The sequence below is a fragment of the Aythya fuligula genome, chromosome 5, assembly GCF_009819795.1.
Source record: "Aythya fuligula isolate bAytFul2 chromosome 5, bAytFul2.pri, whole genome shotgun sequence".
Taxonomy (NCBI): Eukaryota; Metazoa; Chordata; class Aves; order Anseriformes; family Anatidae; genus Aythya; species Aythya fuligula.
In genome coordinates, this window is record NC_045563.1 from 6588155 (window position 1) to 6610072 (window position 21918).

General features: G+C 46.1%; 1 protein-coding gene across 1 annotated transcript in view; it reads left to right on the forward strand.

The window, feature by feature from the left end:
• The first annotated feature begins 2950 nt into the window (after positions 1–2950).
• The window catches only part of SYT16 (synaptotagmin 16), a 94750-nt gene continuing 75782 nt past the window's right edge, over positions 2951–21918 (forward strand). Inside the window, exons 1-2 of the mRNA XM_032188879.1 lie at positions 2951–2999; positions 3564–3665. Of these exons, the coding sequence (XP_032044770.1) occupies positions 3611–3665 (55 nt within the window). The 5' untranslated portion in view covers positions 2951–2999; positions 3564–3610. The remainder of the gene's footprint in view (positions 3000–3563; positions 3666–21918) is intronic.

The window sequence follows — 21918 nt, forward strand, 5'->3', positions numbered from 1 at the left end:
TATGGCTTCAAATTCACCACTTAATAGTTTTTTCACTTGAGAGGTTGTTTAAGGATGAACTTTGCAGCACCAGTTCCCTTCTGTTGTTCCTAGGCTCTAAGGTTAAACTAGGTCTTCCAGCCATGGGATTTTAAGTTCTTGAAGGAAAGCTTGAAGGTGTTTCTCTATTTCCCTCTGACTTGCAGGTTTCTTTCTCAAGGAAACTAAACAATAAACACTTGTACAAGAACTTACTTTTCACTTTCTTGACATGCTCCTTTCAGTTAAATTATTATTATTCTGTCAAGCATATATTTCTCATGCTTCCCTAAAGTGGCAGGTTTTTTTTTTTATAATGTGACCATCTTGTTTGCCTCATTTTGTATCTTTGAACCATCCCAAGAACTGAGTAGGAGCATTTTTCAGTTTTTGACATGAGTTCTCCTGTTCTGAAAACGATTTGCAGATCAACATCTGATGCATGCAAAGGCTTGAATACGCACAAAGATGGGTGCACTCAACTAGCAGTTATTTTAATATTATAATTATGAAAACAAGTGTGCTCTTTAATTTGTTTATAAAATAACATAGATGTGAAAAGAAAGTTATGCTTAAGGATAAACTTGACTGATGACTATATGCAGTGGTAATTTTTCTAAAGAGTAATCTTTAGAGTTTTGAGGCAACTGTAAACAACATTTCATAATGCTGGTGTGATCTCTTAAATATATAAATTCCCTTGCTGCAGTCTGGTGAGCAATCACAGGCTATTAAAAACAAGAGAAGGAATTCCTAAGATGCTTTGGTAAAGCAAGGTGTTGTCATTTAAAAACAACAACAACAAAAACAGTAAATCTAGATTTCCATGAATGCTGTTTTCTAATATCCAACTTCTCTCCCGCTTATAGCCTCAGCTAATACAGTAGTGAAAGACCTCAAGGTAACTTCATCTCTGTAACTCCAGTCTAACTTCCAGCTGGCCTGCTAGATAAGGGTGTAGCAGCGTGACAGTATGTATCTAGATGCTATTGTGGCTTTTCTAAATAAATTAGAGAAATACGTTTTGGCTGAAACTTCTCTAAGATGGATATACAAGTGGCTAAAAAATAACATTCATACAATAGTAATCACCTTGTGTTTAGCAAAGCTGAAGGATCTTCTAAGTGGACATTTGAATGTGTGGCATGCCATGTTTACAAGTATAACGTGGGTGATGAAAAGCAGGATATACTTTAAAACACTTAGAGGTGACATCAGTTTAGAAACAGCTTAAGTGGAGGACATTTTCCAATACAATTTTTACTCTATTAATGGGAGAAATCAACAAGGTCTAAACAAGTAAAGGTAAATGCGAAAGGCTGCACTTGGAAGGACAAATTAAATGCAAATACCAGGTAGGGAATGCTTGACTAAGTAGCTGTTCTCGGTCTGGAGGGTTTTGCAGCTCTCAAACTGAAGGTGGATCAGCAGTGTGGTGCTAATGTGAAAAATTCCACGTGTTACGGATGGCAGTGGTAGTATGTTTGTCTGCAATTTGGGGATTACGTAGACACCTCTAGAAGAATCTTAAAAAAAAAAAAAAATAAAAAAAAAAATGGGGGACAACAAAGAGAAAACAAGCCCTGTGAGAGTTTAGTGTGGAAAAGAAGAGGTTTGAGAGTGAATGTAACAGTATTCATAACTACGTAATGTGTTTATGCAAGTGGTGATTAATTGTTCTCCATGTTCACTGAGGTAGAGCTATACAACTCACAGCAATATGAAGTTGTTAAAATAATGAGAGATTTGTGCAGTGAAGAAGCTAGCTTGGCCTTGTAGCAAAGTGAGTCACTTTTACTGTAGGAGTTCAAAACTATTGAAAAAATAGTAGTGATGGTTGTCAGAGGTAGACCTGATGGAGAACCTTTGGAGAACTAGAGCATACCTTCAGGTTTCATCTAGTCGTGTACTTTAATATTTTAAATAACGTGACCCTGTGCAGATGGCTTATATTATCACACATTCATAGAAATAAAGTTCTTCAACTGCCACAGCTATTTTATCCCTCACTTTCTGGAATGTTTCATTCTAAAGTTCGTATAATTTCTGGAATCATCCACTCACATTTTATGAAGCTTGCCTCATGGAGCTGGAGTGAGGTCCTGGTTTTCTCACCCTGTGTTCAGCCGTGTCCTCAAATATGGGCCCCAGACTAAGCCTGGTAAGTGAATACTTGTGTCCTTCAGCTGTATGTGAGCCTACCTGTGGACAGGGGACACAGGACTGTGCCAATCTGCTGAGCAATGTGCTGAAGCTCCATCATACTCAGCGCTTAAGGGCTTGGGTCAGCCTTTTCTCTGGTACGCGGTAGGTAGACTGCATTAGAAACAGATGTAAAGGAAAATTCTCTTGCAAAAGCTTGAATTTCATGTAACGGGCCCCAACCTGGTTCCTCTTCAGTCACAGAAATACAAACTTGGATATGGAGAATGGTGGATATAAGGGCAGGTTGTCAGCTGTTGGGGTTATTGGGCTTAATTTCTTTAGAAAAGTTTTGTACACGCAATGACATGTGAGGCATCATGAGCTCAGATACAAGCTAACCCACAGCCTGCTGCGTGTCTCTGGATCAGTTTCTGACAGGGGCTGGGTGCTGTGATAGGGATGGTGGAGATGGTGCTTTATTGGTGCTTTATTGCAACACCTTAGGCACCCGCATGTGGAAAGAGGCTTTGGGACCGATGCACCATCTCTGAAGAGACCTGCAGAGCGGGTGTAGCCTCATCCCCCGCTATTCACCCCACAAACACTCCCCTTCCCCTCACGGAGCCCGGCTCCTCACCGGTCCCCCCCTCACACCCCTTATTTCTCTCTCCCTCCCCTCATGGCGGCCGCGGCCCGGGGGCTCCCCCCGCGGCGGGGAGGCGCCGTGCGGGTCACCGCGTCCCCTCCCTGCTATAGCGGCGGCTGCCGGGCTCCGCCATAGGGCCGAGCCGAGCCCAGCCGGGCTGTGCCGGGCCGTGCCGCCATGGCGATGGACGGTGAGTGCGGGAGGAAGGTGCCCGAGGGGCGCTGCCCCTCGCCGGGGCTTCCCTCACGGCGTTTGGTGGTCGTGGGAGGACGAGGAGCGGGGGGGGGGGGCTCGGCACCTGCCGGCTGGGGGTGGGGAGGGGGGGGCTCTGGCTGCAGCAGTGGTTTTGAGGAAAAATCGCTTTCTGTTGTCTGATCCTAAGCTGTAAGCCTGGGCTGCAGGGAGGGCAGAAATTCCTGGTGGTGTGCCAGGCCACAGCATCGGGGGGGTGAAACCTGGCAGGGTGCTGCTGAGGTCCTGGGGAGCCCCCGGTGTGCTGCAGAAGCACGGACATGGGTTGTGCTGGAGATGGCTGGGCTGTTTTTCCTGTGTCTTTTCCCAGAATATTTGGGGACTAAATAATCATAGAAGCCTTTAAAGGGTGTCAGGATGGCGTAAAATGGTCCATCGTCTCCCCGTCTCATCCTAGGCTTGAGTTTTTATAAAGGTGGGACTTAACGGGGAGCCTGATTTCTCTCCTCCCTTTGTCGTTCAGCCGTGCTCACTTCTTTGCTGTTCCTCCTTGTCTTTCAAGAGTGTCCCTAAGGAGGGGTGACCTCGGGCAAGGCCCAGGTTGACACGATGTGGACGTCATTCTGTGCTTCAACGCGGCCTGTGGAGAACGCTGCCCGTCAACGTGAGTAGACTGAGCTAGATCAGCAAGCACGGTGTGGAGCAGTTACTTGTGAGGCTGTAAATTAGCCCCTCGTAAGCCCAACAAGTGCCAGGAGTGGGATTCGCCATGCAATGTGATCAGTACACGGATCAGTGCAGTGTTGAAGTCTTGTTACACTGGCTGTAGGTATATGAAGGTAGCCTGGAGATATTTACATTGCCCTTTGGTTCAGCTGCTGAAGCTTTGGTGTGGATCTTCGTGTCCCAGTCTGCTTTTAGCTGAGCTTTGCATTAAGTTGGAAGTGTTTGTGCTCCGTTGGGTGCTGTTCCATGTAGTTCCTGCCGTGTGGTGTTCTCCTGGGGCTGCCTCTGCCTTTCACTAGCACTGTGACGAGAGACCAAGCTGATAAACCCTGCTAAACTCATCTTGCTTGGTCAGGAGCAACCAGAGTATCTCGTACTGCCTACTGTTTTGTGCTTGTTTTGGGTGCCAGGCAGAAGTTCCTTTTTTCCTCACCGCTCTGTATCTCACCCTTAGTCGTCTTCTCCTTTAGAGGTGAGATACTTGCTCCAGGCACCAGTGTACTGCTTTCAAAGCTACCCATGTGCTTTGCATACACAAGGTTCCTCAGTGGTTTGCAATATCTAATCTTGGTAAGCACATCCAACAGTTAATTCCTGATCTAGTTAATAATTATTCAATGTAGCGATTGGGAAATAATACCTGAAGGAACAAAGACCTGAGGGGTGCCCAATATTAGAATGAAAGAGGTTGTGTTCCTTGGGCTTGGTAAGATGGTGTCCTTGTATTAAATTTCATTCATATATAAACTGTGATTTTTATTCAAGTGGGCAAACTTGGATTGTTCTGTTCAGCTTTCTGTCTAACAGGTGCCTTAGCAGTTGTCAGCTCTGCCAGTACTTGCATGGAGCAGTGATACCAAGGGCAGAACAGAGAGTTTGTGTTGATCAGGGAACTTTAGGAGGCCCAGGGCCATCCTGTAGCCCAGGTGCTACCAAATTCTGTCCTTGGGTCAGAGCTGTTCCTCAGGGAAAGGCATAATAGCCAGAGCGTCTCTCTGTGGTCCTGGGCTGGCAGAAGAGGTGGCGGTGATGACTTGAGGTGATCACAGATGCGTGTTAGAACAGTCTGCTCTGGTTTTTATCATTAAATAATTCATTGTTCCTGATGGCTGAAGGATCAGAAGTGAGGCAAGTTTGGTCTCCAGTAGCTTTGGCTTCTGCCCAATTTGAAATGCATACAGCTTGGATGCAGTTCAGATCAGTGCTAGAGAAAATACTGTGCATCATGTGAATGCACTTCTAATGGTAACAAATGTGGTGTCTTCACAGCAGTAAGCGTGTTCCAGACATTTTAAATGAAAAATCTCCCAAGGGGATATATCGAAAAGATGAGTTAAATGGAGACAGAAGTGACTATTCAGAGTAGACTTTAAATACTAGAGAATAAATTAGCTTTAATTTGAAAGTCCACTTTATTGTAGGTGAGTTCTCTTTTTCCTGACTTAGGAACCTGTGATGCATAGAGAAACCATCAGTGTTATGGGGATGGGCACGTTTTCTGCTGCTGGGTCTGTGGCATCAGGGCTTAACCACGTTTTGCATTAGCAGCCCTGTTTGTTGCACAGATGAGTGTGCTGGCTGTGTTCCACCCAAAGGCAGCTTCACGCTGCTAAAGGGCTGTTGGTCATTTGAACAAGATTTTAATTAAACAATCTGCGCCTGTGTATTTGCGTTACTTCACGCTCACGGGTTTCACAGTGCAGCAATGCATCATTAATATTTATTAGTGCAGTAATAAGATCCCAGGCAGGGTACCTGAGTCCTGAATGAATTATTCCCCCTTAACGAAGATGCTAGGAAGGGGACGTGGGTCTGGTATAGCAATCTAGAGGAGGGTGCACTCATTTCCTTGGCTAAGATCCTTGTTAAAAAGCTTAAAAAATACAGGCAAGGCTGTTGGGTGCTTCTTTAAAAAAAATAAGCAAATAAATTGTCAACAACAGTTCAGAGCCTTATTGATTAGCTTGTGTTGTCTGGATGGATGGCATGAAGATGTAGGTCTTGAGGTTTTTATGGTGGTGTTAGGAATTAACATGCCTGAAAGCACTGGCTAAGAGGGCCTTGGCTCCTGGATCCTGAGCTGCTCAGCAAGGAAGGAGACTTGAGGAGCTCTGCCAGCAAGCCCTGGTGGGCTGCGTCCCTCCCCTCATGATGGCAGCAACTTCACTGCCACCGTGAGCTGCTTGCCTTAGGAAATGCCTGCACAGAGCCAACCCCTGCACCTGTATGCCTGACAGCTGCCTGTGAGATTGCATGCAACCGTGGAAGGCTTTGCTGAGCACTGCCACGCTGGTGTGTATGAAAAACCTCCCATTTGAAAGTAATCAGGGCTGTTTAGATGCCTTGATTTCTTTGTTACCTCTCTTGTTTCATTTTGACACAAGGCTGCTTAAATTCCTGCTAATAATAGACCTGCACCGCATCTGGTTGTGCTGAAGCAAGTCTCGGAAAACGCCTGCTTTGTGTGAAATATTGATTGCAGTTGTGTGTTCTTTGCTGAATACTTGAAACACAGTTAATTTTATAAAGAGCCTCTGTTTGTGCTTACGCGCTGTCCCCAGGAGACAACTTTGAAAGAGAAGTACATATTCAGGCTGGAAAATGGCTTGCAAAATAAATGGGAGAATATTTTAAATCTTCCGTTTCCTTCCTGTTTTGATGAGTGTGGAAGTGGAGGGTGTTCTCCAAGGGAGCTGCCTCTGACGAGTTTTTTTGGGGGCATTGTTATTCAGGAAGACAGGCAACTCTGACTGCTCGAGGAGAAGATGGGGACCTGGGATGCAGTTTTAGGGGTGCAGGCAATGTTCCTTCTCCGATAAAAGAAGAGCTAAAGGACCACTGGGCTTGTGGGCCCTGAAGCCAGGCTCTTAAAAAATATTTTTAGAGGTTTGAAGACACAAGTGAGGTGCCAAACCAAGCGTTCTCAGGCATGTAGGGCACCTTAAATCAAAGCTGGCCCTGGAGCCTTGCTGGTAATGGCCGTAGCCCTAATTTAGTATGCTTAGGTCATGGTGAAATGGGTCCCTTTCGGGGCGGGCGGGCCATTAAGGAGGAAGCCCTGCGATGTGGTGGTGAATCTGCGGATGCGCTGGGGCCCCGTGCTGGAAGCGCTGCGGCAGCAGGAGAGCTGTTAGCTGTGCGCAGGGCTGGGAAATGGAGGTCTGCGGCTTGTCTTCGCCCTAAGTAATGATGCCAGCGCTTCCTCGGGGACCCATCTGCAGCAGCCCATAACGTTTATGGCGTGTTCCTTTCTTGAAGTGTTCTTCTGGTCCCCCTGCACATGGCAGACAAGCGCGTGCCATCTGGCCTGGCTAAGCCACGGCGCTGCTCAGCTGCAGAGCCGCCTCTCCTCTCCACAGGAGCAGTCATGATTACCAGGGGAGGTTATCCGAAAACATCGGGCAGGATTATTTCCACAAGCAGCCTCTTCATGCCTCGGAGAGGCTGATATTGTGGTCAGTGGGGTTAAGTATAAGTTAAGGAGACCTCGTGTTCCCTGCCCATTTGTACCATCTCGTGTGCTGAGCAGGTTCGATCAATTATTCAGCAAGGGCTTCGGTCCAGTCTGTCCAGGGGCTGGGAAGACACCGACTCCACAAACTGGGTCTGTGAGCTGCTCATTGGGCACACAGGCTCTGTACTGACTGTTCTTGGGGGAGTTTTAGGAAATGAATTCCCGCTCGGGGAGGGTACAGCTATCGGCTGTTCATCTGATAAGTCTGTGCTCAACTTACTGCTGTGGCTGTAAACAAATCCAATCAGACACGTCTTAATCAGTCAGAGAGATTATGTTAGCTGTGCTATCCAGAAGGAGCTTCCTGGATATCTTCCTATTCTAGTTTTTCTTTATTTTATTTTAGGTTTTCGTGTTGATGGGTTAAAAGAATGGATAAACAGGTGGCTAAGATTGCCAACAGCAGTGTGACCAGTTTCAGGAGTTGGTGAAGCGATAGGTTGAAAGAGTGGTGGTTGGAGCAGCCTTCTGAACAGGTATGATGGGGACAAGGTGATGTTCATGAGGTCCTGAGGAGAGCAGCTTATGGAAGCCAAAGGGGAAAACTTGGAAAGGAATTAAAAAAGTATGTAGGGACTGCAAAGAGCAATCCTGTGACGGTCCCTGGTGAAACTTCCCTGTGAGAGGGGAGCAGGGGGCCCGAGCTGCACTGGAGAACATGGAATAGGGCTGGTTTATTTAGTTTCTAATAGTACCCCTTAATCAACACTTGCATGTATAGAAAAATTTGCTTTTGAAAGAAGAATCTTTTGAATTCTCTGCGAATTTTGAGAATCTTTGACTGTTCTGACCACTCCTTTTCACAAGTGGTGTCTCAGCCCCGTGCAGAAGGCACGGCTGGGATTTGTGTCTGGGCTTCAGTCCTTGTTCTGCTTCTGAATTCCTGAGGTATCACTGAGCTAGGCAGTGTTATTGAGCCTCTCTGGGTCAAATGTGCACAACACTGGGACCTCCAAGGAGTGGGGTTCAGCCATAATTAGCCTTCATTGGCTTTAATAGGGTCGGAAAGCACCTGGGACCTTGCAAGATAGTGCAAAACTTCTGCAGTTGGCTGACGTGTTCAGTTGGCTAATTATTAAATAATAATAGAATTTTATGGATACTGGAACTTCTTAATTCAGTCAAATTTTGGAGACTCTTAAACACTTCTTGTGAAAATGCGGAAAATCAGAACATGGTTTACATCTCACAAGTGTCAAGAGAGCGTAAAAAGTATTTAAAAAAATCCACCAAACCTCTCCCATCACCTGCTTCTGGGGACCAAGCGCTTATGCAGTTGAAACAAAAGTGTCTGGTGCCTGAACCCAGTAATTTTCCTACAGATCTACTCAGCCCTTTGTGGTATCTCACTGTGACCGAAAGAAAAGAGCTTTCTGAAAGGGTTCATTACTCCTTGGTGTGGCACTTGCTCTTTCCCTAACCATTAGCTCTTCAACGGGATTCTGCAGGTAGAGGGCATCGGCACCCTGCTAATTCCTGGTGGCATTGCTGTTAATTGGATCAGAAGAGAAGCATTTGAGCCACTTCCAAAAGGTGATTTTCAGGATCTTGGGTCTGCAGCAAACAATTGCAATAGGTTTTTCTCTTTTCCAGTATTTAATTTTGCTCAGAGAGACAAGGAAGTGAGCCCTGCAGCAAAGCCTGAAGCTGAGCCGTGGCTGACTGAGGCAAGAAGCCCTGCTAGGAAACACAGAGCTGGGAGCAGGCTCTCCCTTTCAGCAACATTCGCCTGATCTGCTTGCTGCAGGCTGCTCCAGTAGGCTGTGCAGGTAAAACTGCTGCAGGGAATTAATTAATTAATGGTAATTAACTAACCAGCACGCAGCCACGGCTCAGACGCGTGCGTGCCTCAGGTATTAGTGTGCTGGGCTTGCACGGCTCTGCTGGCACGTGGAGGGGGGCAGTGTCCTGTCACGCTGCTGCTGCTGGAGGAGGTTGCAGCAAACAAAGGGATGCTGCAGCCTTTGCTCTGTGATTTCAGGTGGGATTGCAGTTCCTGATGCAAAGATCTCCGGAGCTTTGCGGGGTCTGTGTTGTGCTGAGATACAGAGACCCTTCATTTTTAATGGGCTGTTTAAGAATCAAAAGCATGGGTAAGATATCGTAGCCTGCAGTGCCTGTGCTGGCTTCCTTACCACCCGTGTCTCAAAGACATCAGGTGTTTTGCTGTTCTGCAGTGAGTTGTCCCTGAAGCTGTGGTTGGTGTTGTGTTCATCTCTCCTGGGAGTTAGCACTGAGCAGCACGCAGTCTCTCCTAGCTCTTCGCATAAATTGATGCTTGTGTGTGAGGTGTTGAGATGAAATGTGCTTTGCAGGGCAGCAGGAATTCAGGCAGAGATGTTTCTGGCCTGATGAGTGAGGGGGAGAGAGTTTCATTTTCACAATGGGTTGAGAAGCTATCGGCAGCTGAGAGCCAAGACAGTCGTTAGTAGGAGACTGGTCATGCCCAAGAAACACAAGTACTAATAAAGTGCAGATAGTGAGTTCCCCTTTGGGTAATGCACTAGAACCTGGTTTCTGAAGGTCTGAGGTAATGAACTGGAGAAAAGTGTTGGAAGAAGAGTGTGAGGGAGAGAGGACAGACGCTGAGCTGAACAGAGACCTATGGAGAAAAAAGAGAGTTGCCTCTGCCAGCAAAGGTCTTTAGTGAAAGCAGGGTGAGTGTCCTGCCTGCAGGCTGGGCCCTGGCACCTTTTGGTCTGGATGAAATGAAAGATTTTCTTGCAGCTGGAGTAAAACCAAGCGTGGTTTTCCATGCTATCCTTACATGTGTCTTCAAACTAAGTAATTGTTGTTTAATGTTGTAGTAAATAACTGACATGATTCCATTGGCCCAGCTTGTGAGAATTATTTCACAGGACTCAGTCACACCACTTGCCATCCCAAGGATAGGGTGAGCCTTCAAATCAGTGGGATTCTCTGCACAAACCATCCTGGGAAAGTTGAAAAATGCCCACACAGCAGCAAAACCACTGCTCGCACTGATGTGGGAGGTGGGAGTGCAGGACTTGTTTGGGGTAGGTGCGTTTTAATGACCAGCATTAGTTGGAATATTTTTGGCACATATCAGAACTGTGTAGTGTCTGGATCTCGGGAGTTTCAAGTGGGTTTCTGGCAAAATGTAGTGGTTTTCCTATATTGTGGGTAGTTTACTTTTTTATTCTTTTTGTAACTGGACAAAAGCAACCTAAAACTATCAGACAGTGGCAGAGGGGGCTGAAACGGTCTGTTCAGGGTGGATGTTTCTGCCTCTTTTTTGTTTCCTAGTGAATCTTTGGAACCAACATTTGCTACCAAGAACTTTTGTTGAGATTTTTTAAGAAGCTTTGCTCTTTGAAGCCCATTTTGCATAACTGTGCTATGGTTACACTTTGTGCTTAAAAACTTTGAGTCAACCCTGAAGAACGATGCAGTCACCACTACAATCACACACACCATGTTTAACGTGCGGGAGGTTTTTGTCTTCTTTCTTGTTTCGCAGCCGTTTAAAATCTCTGAGTTTCTTTTTGGGAAGCAGGTGAACAGAAAGAAGGGATTTATTTTTTCATTGCCACTAAAACTAGGAAGTTAATTGTTATAACAGCTGAGTTATAACACCTCACCACCTCCCACCCACCTCACCACCACCTGTTAGTGCTCAATGAAGACTGATATCTTAGCTGGTGAGGTTGTGATAATTGCATTCAAACAGCCCTTTGACCAAGCATACAGGCTCCATGAAGGTAGGTGTAGTTCCAAATTACTTTTCTTTAGAAGTTCAGTGCCTGGACCCTGCAGTTGTATTCAGCATTCCCCATGTGCACAGCCCTGCTGGGACACGAGGCCAGGTGGTTCTGTCACTGCATGCCAAGGTAAGTGCTTGATAAGGTTTCACTGAAGCCCTATTAGGTGAGCTGCATAAAATGTTGACAGCGTATTGCAGTGGTGCTTTGTGGCTTTTGTGTTCGTTTTTCTCCTCTGTGATTTCAAGTACTTGATCTGTTACCCCCTCGCACACCCTTGGAGTTTATATGGTTGGATGTTTGTCACAGGCTTCTTATGTGAAGTACATTTCATGATGCTGAAGTCAGAAGACAGCCTGGAAGCAAGTTAAGATATATTCATGTTGCCAAAACTTACGCTGCCTGCTGGGTTCTTTAAGGCAGCCCCTCACGAGGGGTCCCACAGCCTGTCTGTGCTGCTGTGTGTCAAGGGTGCTCACCCTGCCTGTCTCCAACATTTTCATGCAGTAGAGAACGAGATGGATGTGCACCTAATGTCATGGAGAGCTGCAGCACTTCTACAGCACTTTGTGGGTGGGAGAAGACTGGCTTCTTTGGGATCCTGCTCCTCAGTTACAGATCCTCAGCTATTTGCATCTGATGATGCTCTCGTGTTAGCCCCAGTTCTGGGGAACACTCTCACCTTTTTGACTACCCAGGAGCTTTATGACTGTCCGTGTGACCTAGTTTGAAATGCTAAAAGAGTTGTAATTTAATAAAGACAAGAACAAAGTGATTTAAGTTGAAGGAGTCCTCAAGCTGTTGGTTTTACTGGCTGTGCTGATACAACTCAGCACACCCCAGCTTGATGTTGCTAATTAATTTAGTCTTTATCAGTGGCACTTGCTGTAGTACGTGCTGCAATGCTATGGAGACAGATGTGCTGTTTCCTGTAGCTGCTGTGTTTTCACTGAAAATTGGTGTAGGTATGTCCAGATGATACGGTTTAGGTTCTGTGAGCAGTCGAGGTGGCAGCGTTGCCGTGTGCTCAACAGCAATGGCCCAGGGCTCCCAAGCCTGTAACCTGACATTAAAAAGCAGCAGTTTCAAGTCTCAAACAGAGCACATGTTCTGACCGACTCTTCAGTCTTTGCTCAGCATATGTCTGATTTTTGGTTATTTCTTCTGCAAGCGTGAGAGCTAGAAACAAAAATATATATCAAATCTGAGTCACTCTTTTGTAATGACATCGTTCCATTGTTCTTACATCTGTAGATTTAAGAAAAACACCAAGTGACTTTCGTTTGATAGCAATTCTGATAACAGAGCTGCAGGGTACCCTTTTTCTGGGGCAAAGGAGTGGATTAAAGGTTTCCAAATAGGCAGTTTGATAAGTGAGGAGTGATTCTTTTATACACAGTTGTTTTCAGCGTTCCTGAGCAAGAAGCATGAAGGACAAATGGTCGTGTATTTGGCTGGCTGAAGGCACAAGGACAGACCTCCAGAATTGCTGTTCCTCGTTTGCTTTCCTGATGCCTTCTTGCCTCTTCCTGTTTCAGTTCTTTACTCTCTCTGAATTTCTCCTGTCTCCTGCCTGGCAGAGGGACGCAGTCAGAGCTTCTGCTGTCACCTCGGTTTGTGTTTTGTTCTTTTAGACCGGGGAAAGGGGAGCTGTGTGGAGCTGGCCCCTCGGGAGAGGGAAGGAACACTTGCTCATATGGTGTTGCTCAGCAGCCTGTGCCTGCCTGGAGTCACCGAGCACCATTTGTGAATGTCCCTTGCTGAAAGGAGGAGGTGAGTCAGGCAGCCTGGGATTTCTGGAGTTTATTGGAGTATGAAATCCATAACTAGATGGCTCTGGAACGGGGTCAGTGGGAAATTAAGAGTTGTGCTGGGCATGATCACTCACAGGCTGGGGACAGGGGAGGAATATTTCTCTTCTAGACACTGCAGTGAGGTGCAGAATGAGCTCCTGGCAGACCATTAACACAACAGTCACAGGGATCCTGTTGTCAGCCACATGGGAAAACCTACAGCCAGCGGCCTGAGGGTGAATTGCTTGAAGGCAGTCAATATGTAATACTGGGAAGAAGTTTCCCTCTCTGAAACTGAAAAGAGGAGCCTTCGTGCTCCTTCCAGGCAACCAGGGACAGCAGCTGAGGGCTGTCCTGTCTTGCAGCCATTGCCACAAATCTGCAGGAGGAAGGTGCTGCCTGCTTGATCTTATGCATTGCTTTGCCTCTCGGGTGAGAGAGCAGCTCGTTGGGAAACACAGGCAGATGTTTGCGTTGTGGGTTACAGACAGGATTAAGTGTGAGGGCGTTGTGCTGACTGGGTTAATGCTGTCGCAGTTTCTGGGAGCATGTGGGTGCCTGGAGAATTGTAACGCAGCAAATGTCAGCTCCCCTGGGGCTAGCTGCCACCTGACTGACAATTCTTGAGCACTGCAGTTTGAAATTTGTCACCTAAAAAAAGAACTTGTGTGGGACTTCTGTCACTGATTTCCTGCAAGACTCAACCCTTTTCTAAGACCTTTAACTTTGGGATTCTGTTGACATTCAATTCTAGTGCGTAGCAATTCATTCACCAAATCTTTCTGTGCTGCACTCTAACCTTTGTGTCTCCCTGTGACATATGCTGTAGAGCTTCAGCAAACTGGGTGGCAATAGGTTGCGTGATGCATAGCAGGGTGAGCAGTGTAAGGCCAAAACCACACGGTTAGTATCATGTTTGTGCTGGGATAATGGCAAAGTAGCAGCTGTCTTGCCTTGTCTTTTTCTTTTTTTTTCTTTTTGAAACCCACTCCACTTGTTTTATAATTACTTGGGCTCATCATGAAGGTAAAAATAGCTTCTCTATTTAAAGAGAACAGATGGTTTTTCTAATGTTTTTTTCTTTAACGTTGAATGAATTGTGGTTGAGTCAGAAACTGCCAGCACAGAAACGTATGTTTTCATTAGAGAAATACTTGATTAGGTTAATTGAGTGTGATTCAATGTGATGTACATTTGGCCAACTTAAAAGCTTTCCAACTTTAGTCTTGGATGGAGATAACAGCATCTCCATGTTTGCAGCAGTGCTCAGTACCTCCTAAAAACATTGCCCAAGGAGTAATGAAACATTGAAGGGACACTACTAAATTAGCAGAGGGAATATACATTTTTTATAACAAAACAAAACCCCAAAACCAAAGAGACAAAACCCAAAACATTTTTAAGAAAGATGCAAATGGGGAACGTGTGCTCACAGCATGTCCAGACATAAAACTTGCAGTGCTCTAATTTATGCTAATTTAGCATACACCAAATTTTGAGCAAGGCGTGTGGCTTCCCAAAGACCAGACACCTCTACGTCATTGCTGAGGGTCCATTTCCCATGGCTGCACAAGACTTCAGATCATCTCCAGGCTGTTTAAGAGGGGCCTCTGGGGTTCTGGTTTTATCTCTCACAGCGTTTTTGTCAGTCTTTCCCAACCCACCTGCTCCTGTTCTCTTTGCTCCTGCTCCCTTTCTCCCATCTGGTTCATGCTCCTGCAGCAAGGGCAGTGGGGATTTGTGCCCGTAGTTGTTAGGATGTGCTATCAGCAGAAGGTACTTGATAAAGATTTGCTATGATATGTTTAAAGTATGTTTTGTCCTCCCCTTGCCAGTTTATAAAAGGGAAAAAAATGATGGTGGTTAGATACATACAGAGGGATATGTATAGTAGGGAGCTGTGGTGAGGAATCTTTGATTTACAAATTTGAGGAAAAGGAACTGAAACTCTTAAAAACAAAACAAAGCACTAGTGGGAGCAGTATCCTTCTTTCTGTAGCCCTGCACCGAGTTTGAATGCAGCAGATCTGAGTGCAGCAATTGCCTGTCTTGGAAGGATCCAGTTAGATTCTGCCTTGTGATACGATTTATTGGAATACGTGTGGCTTTTGGGAAGGGAGCAAGTAATAAAACCACAATATTTGCTTTCACCTTTGTTAGCATCTTATTTTATTAATAGGACATAAAGATACTGATATTGAAAGTCCCTCCTAAAATGCTATGCCTTATTTTATAGGTATGCCCTTCTGAATAGAGGCAGGGGGAGAGGTGTTGTCCAAGTAGCACTAAGAATGAGTTGAACTCTCAACTTATTAGCCCCGCTTTATATCCACTTGCCTCTGTGATATCTGTAGAGCCATTTTTGAATCTCTGCATCTAGATGCTGGAATGAGAAAGTGATGGAGACTCTAGAGGGCACTGCAGCATCCTTGTAATACAAGTAGCTTTGTTTTCTCTTTTTTTTTTTTTTTTTTTTTTTCATAATCTTACGCCTTAGGATGATTGCTTAAACTAGTTAAAAGTAATTGGGAGTTTATTTCAGAGAAAGCTTTGACTAGTGATAATTTTTGTACCAAGATGACTTGTCCCTCTTTTTAGAAGAACCGTGAGCATTAGATGAACTATTGATTTTGTTTTAAATTTTTAATCACTTGTAGGACATTTGGGTATGATTTAAGCAACCAAACCAACCGACATAAATTCAGCATTCCTGTGCATCTTGCAGACTCCACAAATGAGCTATTTGCTTCCACGTTGCTTTCCTCCTCCTGCAGGGCAGCCTAATGCAGCGTATCCTTCGGCTGGAGGTGCTGCCGTCTGCGTTCCTTGTATACAGGTAAATCAATAAATCATCGTGTCAGCAGAGCACAGCTTGAAACCACATTTCCCTGTACTGGAAGGTTTCAAATTAATTTCAGATGGGAGCTCAAATGTGCCACGCACACATCTCAGATAACGCTACAAGGCTGCGTTGGGAGCGATAGGGTGTTGATTCAGTATGGCAAGCTGCTCTGAAGGAAATGGAGCCACAACCTCGAGGCTGCTCAAGCTGTCAGAAGGGGTCAGTAGCTGCTTTCTACTCAATAAAGAGTTTGTGTGTGCAGCTGGCTGATTATCTACTGGGCATTTGCTGTGGGTTTTGGCTTTGTGGGAGAGTTCACATCCCCAGCTGGTGACCTTCTGTGTCTCTGCAAAGTGGAGCAGAGCCCAGGTCTCACGGCACACGGGGGCTGTGGAGCCTGTCGTCCTCCAGGCGTCTGCTCACGGTGAGTTAAAGCACAGGAGTCACACTCGGATGCCTCCAGCTCTTTTCAGAACACGTGCACGCAATTATCTGGAAGGATGTTCTGGAGGGCACGCTTGGCATCCGCGACCCTCTTCCCCTGATATCTAATAATAGGTGCACGCAGCAGCACCTGCTGTTTTACAGCCGTCAGCAAGGGTCAGTGCTTTGTGCTCGCTGTCCTTCTGGAGGTGCCTCTTCCCCAGGGGAGGCACCGCACGCTCGTGCAGCACCTGCACGCTGCTCACACAGATGCACAGACCGGGGACGTGCAGAGTCAGGGCATCGTTGCCATTGCAGGCACGTTCGGTGATGGCACTGAAGAGCCCGTGCTGAAATCCAACAGGCAGGGGCTCGAGCTGAGAGCATGCTACCAGCATCACTCTGAGAGTCAGGGGATGACAGATTTCTGTTAACTTCCACCGTAGCAATGCTTCTTCCAAATTGAAATTGACTCCTTTGCACAGCAGGGAAAGGAGGATCTTCCTAAATAGTTACTCTGGGTGTGTGCAAAAGTCTCTGAGTGGACTCAGCATTAAACAACTGACTTCTTTGCCATGTGTTGCTTCTGTTTAGGGGCTCTTTCTTCCATTAATGGCATGAAATGCAGCTACTGACTTCTGTATGTTATACAAAATACAAAGTGCACGTCTCTAGCACGGTGTTTTTAATACTTGATGCTCTTGAAACACGAATTTGTTTGTTTTCTAAGTAGAGTGCCCCTTGTCAGTCTGTGGAAATTACAAGCGATGACAGGACAAGGAGAGCAGGGGATATCAGAGATGTGACTTTACTGAGCTGAAAAATAAGATACAACATGATCTCGTTTCAACCTGAGTAAAGGAAAATTGCTCATACATTTATACATACTTAAAGAATTAAAAAACCAACCAAACAACAACAAAAAGCAGTAATACGTTCCCTCTCAGTTCTATCTGGTTTATCTTTTATTTTACTCAGTTTTGCATTAAAAAACAAAGCCAAGAGCATCCTGCCTGAGCTGCTGTAGGGATAACGCTGTAGCTGGGAAGGATGCGTCCTGCACGGTGGCACCTGGGATGTGCAGAGAGCAACATGAAGCTGCCTTTGCTCATGCTTCTGTAGCAAAGCCTGGCATGGGACCTGCCCTAGGCGATTTCCATTAGGTTTCCAGTTCCAGGTCTGCCAGAGCCAGGGGCAGGTATTGCAGCCCAGCAGCTGTGCATCAGCCTGACCGATTCCCCCTTAGGAACTACAGAGCATTTTGGGGGACTAACAGTGGCCTCACTTTGTTTAACTGGCCAGGTGAATTGAGAATGCCTGCTGGAGACTGCCCTGCTCTTCAAACACCCAAAACAAATTGTCCTCAAGCACGTCGCCTGTCAGTAAGAGACTTTTTGAATCCGGCTGACTGCTGGGTGACGCGTTGCGTAGGTATTGCATAGAAATCACGGCTAATTTATGTTTGCACCAATTAATTTCCCTCTGTGTTTCCTAATTAGCGAAGGTGTGACTTCAAAGTGGGTTAACAGAATGATGATAAATCTCCGTGTACGCACCCTGTGTGAATGAAGTTTGTTATTTCTCTGTGGTTTAAAACCGAGCCGCGTGCGCTGTCTGACTTGAAGTGCCTGAAATCAGCTTAATTGTACGGTGTTGTTATTTAAGGCTGCTTTGACTTTTCGAAGAGGAGAGATTGCAAAAGGGCTTGATGCTGGTGAGCTGGTAAGCTGCAAGTTCTCGTCTTTAGCATTTCTTTTGAGGGCACATCTCTGTCAGCCCCGTTAAAGTGTGGGACCTCTTTCCTGCTCCCCCTACTGCCCTCGGTATCTGCTTGGCATTCTCAGGCCGTTCCTTTGGCTGCCTGCTGCTCCAGGTGTTCAGAAGCTTATGAATAACAGAGGAAAAAAAAAAATCAATGTTTTTTCCCAGCAATTTGAGAGTCAAAGTGAGAGTGTCAGTTTTTAAACACAGTAGGGCTTTTTAGTGCTCTTTTCCCCCAGGTGATTTGATCGCCCATTAATGGGGGCAGATCCGCCACTAGGCAGTGAACTTGGCTGAGTTCTGCCTGTTTTGACAACAAAAGATGGAAAAAAAAAAAACAAAAACAAAATAAACACAAAAAGCCCCTCTAATCACCCAAAAATGTAGAAGGAGATTCAGTGTAAGCAGTTTGGCTGAGAATATATGAATCTGCTGTGCTGTGCCAGGAACCAATGTCTACCAGATACACAAAAAATGAATTATCCTCACAATGACAGGTACTTCTGCCTCTCTCAGCTGGGTCAGCGGGGATCTTGGAGAATTAAACAGGATGAGTCTGGGCCTTAAAGCTTACGCTGGTGTTACTGCTGTTGTAATTCTTGCTCTTGAATGATGACCATTGGGTTTTTAATACTCTCTGTCTTTACATGCTCTTATTAAAGGTGCGTTCATGGCTTGCAGGGCTGGAGTTGATGCAATCATGGCAGCTCCCTAACTTCCCTGGAATGAGTCTGCCGCACTAGATGATCCGAGGAAGGCTTAGAAATGAAGTGCAGTTCTCTTTAGCTAGTAGGGAAGATGTCCTCACCTGCTGGGGCTGCAGGCAGGGTGGCCACGTTGGATAAAATCCAGACAGGCACCTGAAATGAAATGGCTGCGTGGATGAGCAGTGCTGGGAAGGTGTGAGAAAGCAAGCATCGAGTCGTGTGATGGCCGGGGCACATCCTATGGCTGCCAGTAGCACGGCAGGAAAACTCCTCTTCATTGCTGAGCTGGTGGCATGGGAGAAGCTGGGGCTGGAGAGACTGCACCTCCCGCGGGTCTGTTCCAGTGGGACCTTTCCAGGGAGCACAGAGTCAGTGTTTTCACAGAATTTCTAGGTTGGAAGAGACCTCAAGATCATCGAGTCCAACCTCTGACCTAACGCTAACAGTCCCCACTAAACCATATCCCTAAGCTCTACATCTAAACGTCTTTTGAAGACTTCCAGGGATGGTGACTCCACCACTTCCCTGGGCAGCCTGTTTCAGTGTCTAACAACCCTTTCGGTAAAGAAGTTCTTCCTAATTTTTAGTTTTGCTAGGAAGGAGGGAATTGCTGCTGCTAGAAGGAGAAAATGCAAGACAGGGACTGGTGGGTGAGTCATGACCATAAAATGCTCAGAGACTTGACAAATCTGTAGCAGCTTGGCCAAGATAAAAGGGCAGGTGCCTGGCTCGTCTCATGAACCTCTCTCACCAGTAGCATGGCGTGGGGGAGCCATCCCAGCACGTGCTGTGCTCTTGTGCCCCGTGTCCTGATTGCATCCAGAAGGGGTGCAGCATTATTCGGGGGCAGGATTCTCCCAGCTTCCATGATTTGCAGCGGGGGTGCTCCTCGAGGCAGAGATGGGTGTTTTTGGAGCTTCCTCAGGTCCCCGTGCCTCGCTCCCCTGAGCTGCACAGATGTAAAGTGCAGGAGGCAAGGTCACGCCGCCTTCCTGTAAGCGGCAGCCCTGTGCAAAGTGGAATGGATAATTCCGTGATGTCAACAACCAACAGCAAACGGCTTGCAGGGTGTAATTGGTTTTTCTATAGTGTCAAGAGCTTTTATGTGTTCAGCATAAATATCTTTGCATTGATTGGGAGAAGGAGATAAAAATCGATGAATTACAATGCAGAAGTGCTCAGAACATGACATTAAAATGACTCTGGAAGACTTAGCTCATAGGAGACATAGTAAATACTCGAGAGGTACAGGAAATGAAGAGACTCTTCCCAAGTCCTGGAGTCAAGCAATAAATTTAATAGAGTCTGCCTTTCCCTACCTAATGGATTTTAATACTGACATCCCGTTTGTAGAATTACTTTCATTTTGGATGTGGTTATTTCTTACTGTTTTTTATTATTTTGTTGTTGTTTGTTTGGAGGTTTAGGACCTGAGGCTAAACACAAACTTTATTGTTTTGGGAGGAAACTCTCCAGCTTGAACAAATGGGAGCCAAATCCTGTTTTGACTGGCTTTGTGTGCATGTCGGGAAGGGGGTGTCTTGACCCATGGGCTCTGAGGAGCACAAGTAATCATAGAAAATAATGGTGGGAAGGACCATGGGTCCATTCCCTTGCCCCGTGTATAGGTGAGCTGTGTCTAAATCTCTCCTGACAAGTTTTCTTGTATCATATTTAATAAACACAGAGATCAGTTCCCTTTCTTCACACAGTAATTTTGTTTTCTCCCTCCTCTAATCCTCTCTTTCCAGCCTAGATGGTCCCCCTTTCTTTGCCCTCTCCTTGTGTGTCATGTTTTTGATGATCTTTTTTTATGTATTCGTTTAATGGCCATTTAATTGTCCCTTTCTTCACCCCCAGTGTGCTCCTGGACACAAGACGCGGTACCACAGAAGGGAGCAGTACTGAGAAGGGAGGACACTTGCTTCTCGTGCCTCATGCAGGGTCAGTCCATACTGCCAGAAGAAAAGTGTGGGGCTGGTGTCTCATGGCTGTAAGCTCACCACAGTTGTCGAGGTCTCTTTGCAGGTGAAAGGGCTTGATCCCAGAGAAGCTTACAGGCTTTTCTGTGTCTATCCTGCAAGCTAATTGTTGGCAAGGTTAATTAGGCTGTGCGTTTCTGCTGTCAGTTGTCTGTCTCTACTACTTGTGCAAACCAGCCTGAAGCTAACTAAAGTTTCTTCTGCATCATGTAATGAAATGCAGCATGTGAAGCAGACAGACAGTAAGGCAGCCTTTATGTTCTTCTGCAGAGTTTGTCCTGTGTCAGGCCAGGGGAGTGCTGCCACAGCTGAAGGCTTTCACTGAGAAGAGCCTCTGATTCCCAGTTCTGCCCCAAGAGTTTACAGAAGAGCATCCCAAACTTTTTGTGAGATCTTGGGGCTCTTTTTTTTTCTTCTTCCCTGCGATCTTCTTACTTCAACCTTATTTTCATATGAGTTTGGTTCCTCCAGGGCTGCAGAATGAGAGACTGGAGAATGAGCGTGGAGCAATGGTTTGGTCTGCAAGTATTTATATATTTATATTAATCATGAAAATGCTAACTGCCTTTCCTTGCTGACAGTGACTTCTATGAGTAGCTGTTCCTTGTAGAGGATGAATGCTCTGAGCTTCTTGCAACCCCGTGTCTGAGAATCTCAACTTGAGTTTGGGTTTTAAACTAGAATTAAAAGTGGCAATACAGGGATGGAGGATCCCAGATTGGACTGCTACAGGAGCAGGAGTCCACGTGCTGATGAGTGCAAGTGGTCTGCTCAGCTGAAAGTCAGAGGCTGTGTGCTAGCATTTATGTGAGGGGTACAAACGGGATGTCTCTTGGTCCCAGAGCACTGTGTTGGCGGTGTGCATCCGTAGGAGCAAGTGGCAGCATAAGGCTTGATTCTGTTCTTCAAATACCTGCAGGTAACGAGGGCAGGAAATGACCTGAAGGGATTTGCCTTCAAGAATTTCCATTGTGACCGCACGCCGCTACCTGCAGACACAAGGCAAAGCATGAAATAGATCCAATGTCTCCATCTGTCTTCCTCAAATCTATACTGGGGAAGAAAAAACCGTTCTCTCCAGACTTTGTCTCACCGCTGCACAGGTCAGGTTTGACTTTGGCTGCTTGCTTTAATTGCCGTTCAATGAAAAAGCTATAAAAAGCCTGTGGAATAACCACTACATCAGTAATACATATAGAAAACTAAAAACGACTGTATGGTCCCCAAATGGCCCGAGAACAGTTGAGGATGTGATCTTGTGAGTTCTTTCAACCTTTTTTTCCTCCAAAAGCTCTGAGGAAGTTCCTGAAAGAGCATCAGCTCTGGTGTCTCAGCATCTCCCCAGCCCCAGGCTGCCTTTGGATGCAGCCCAGCTCCTCTGCCAGGCAGCCTGGGGTGGGAGGCGCTGCCTGTCCGCATCCAGCACTGCCAGGAAGCTGCTGCCCGA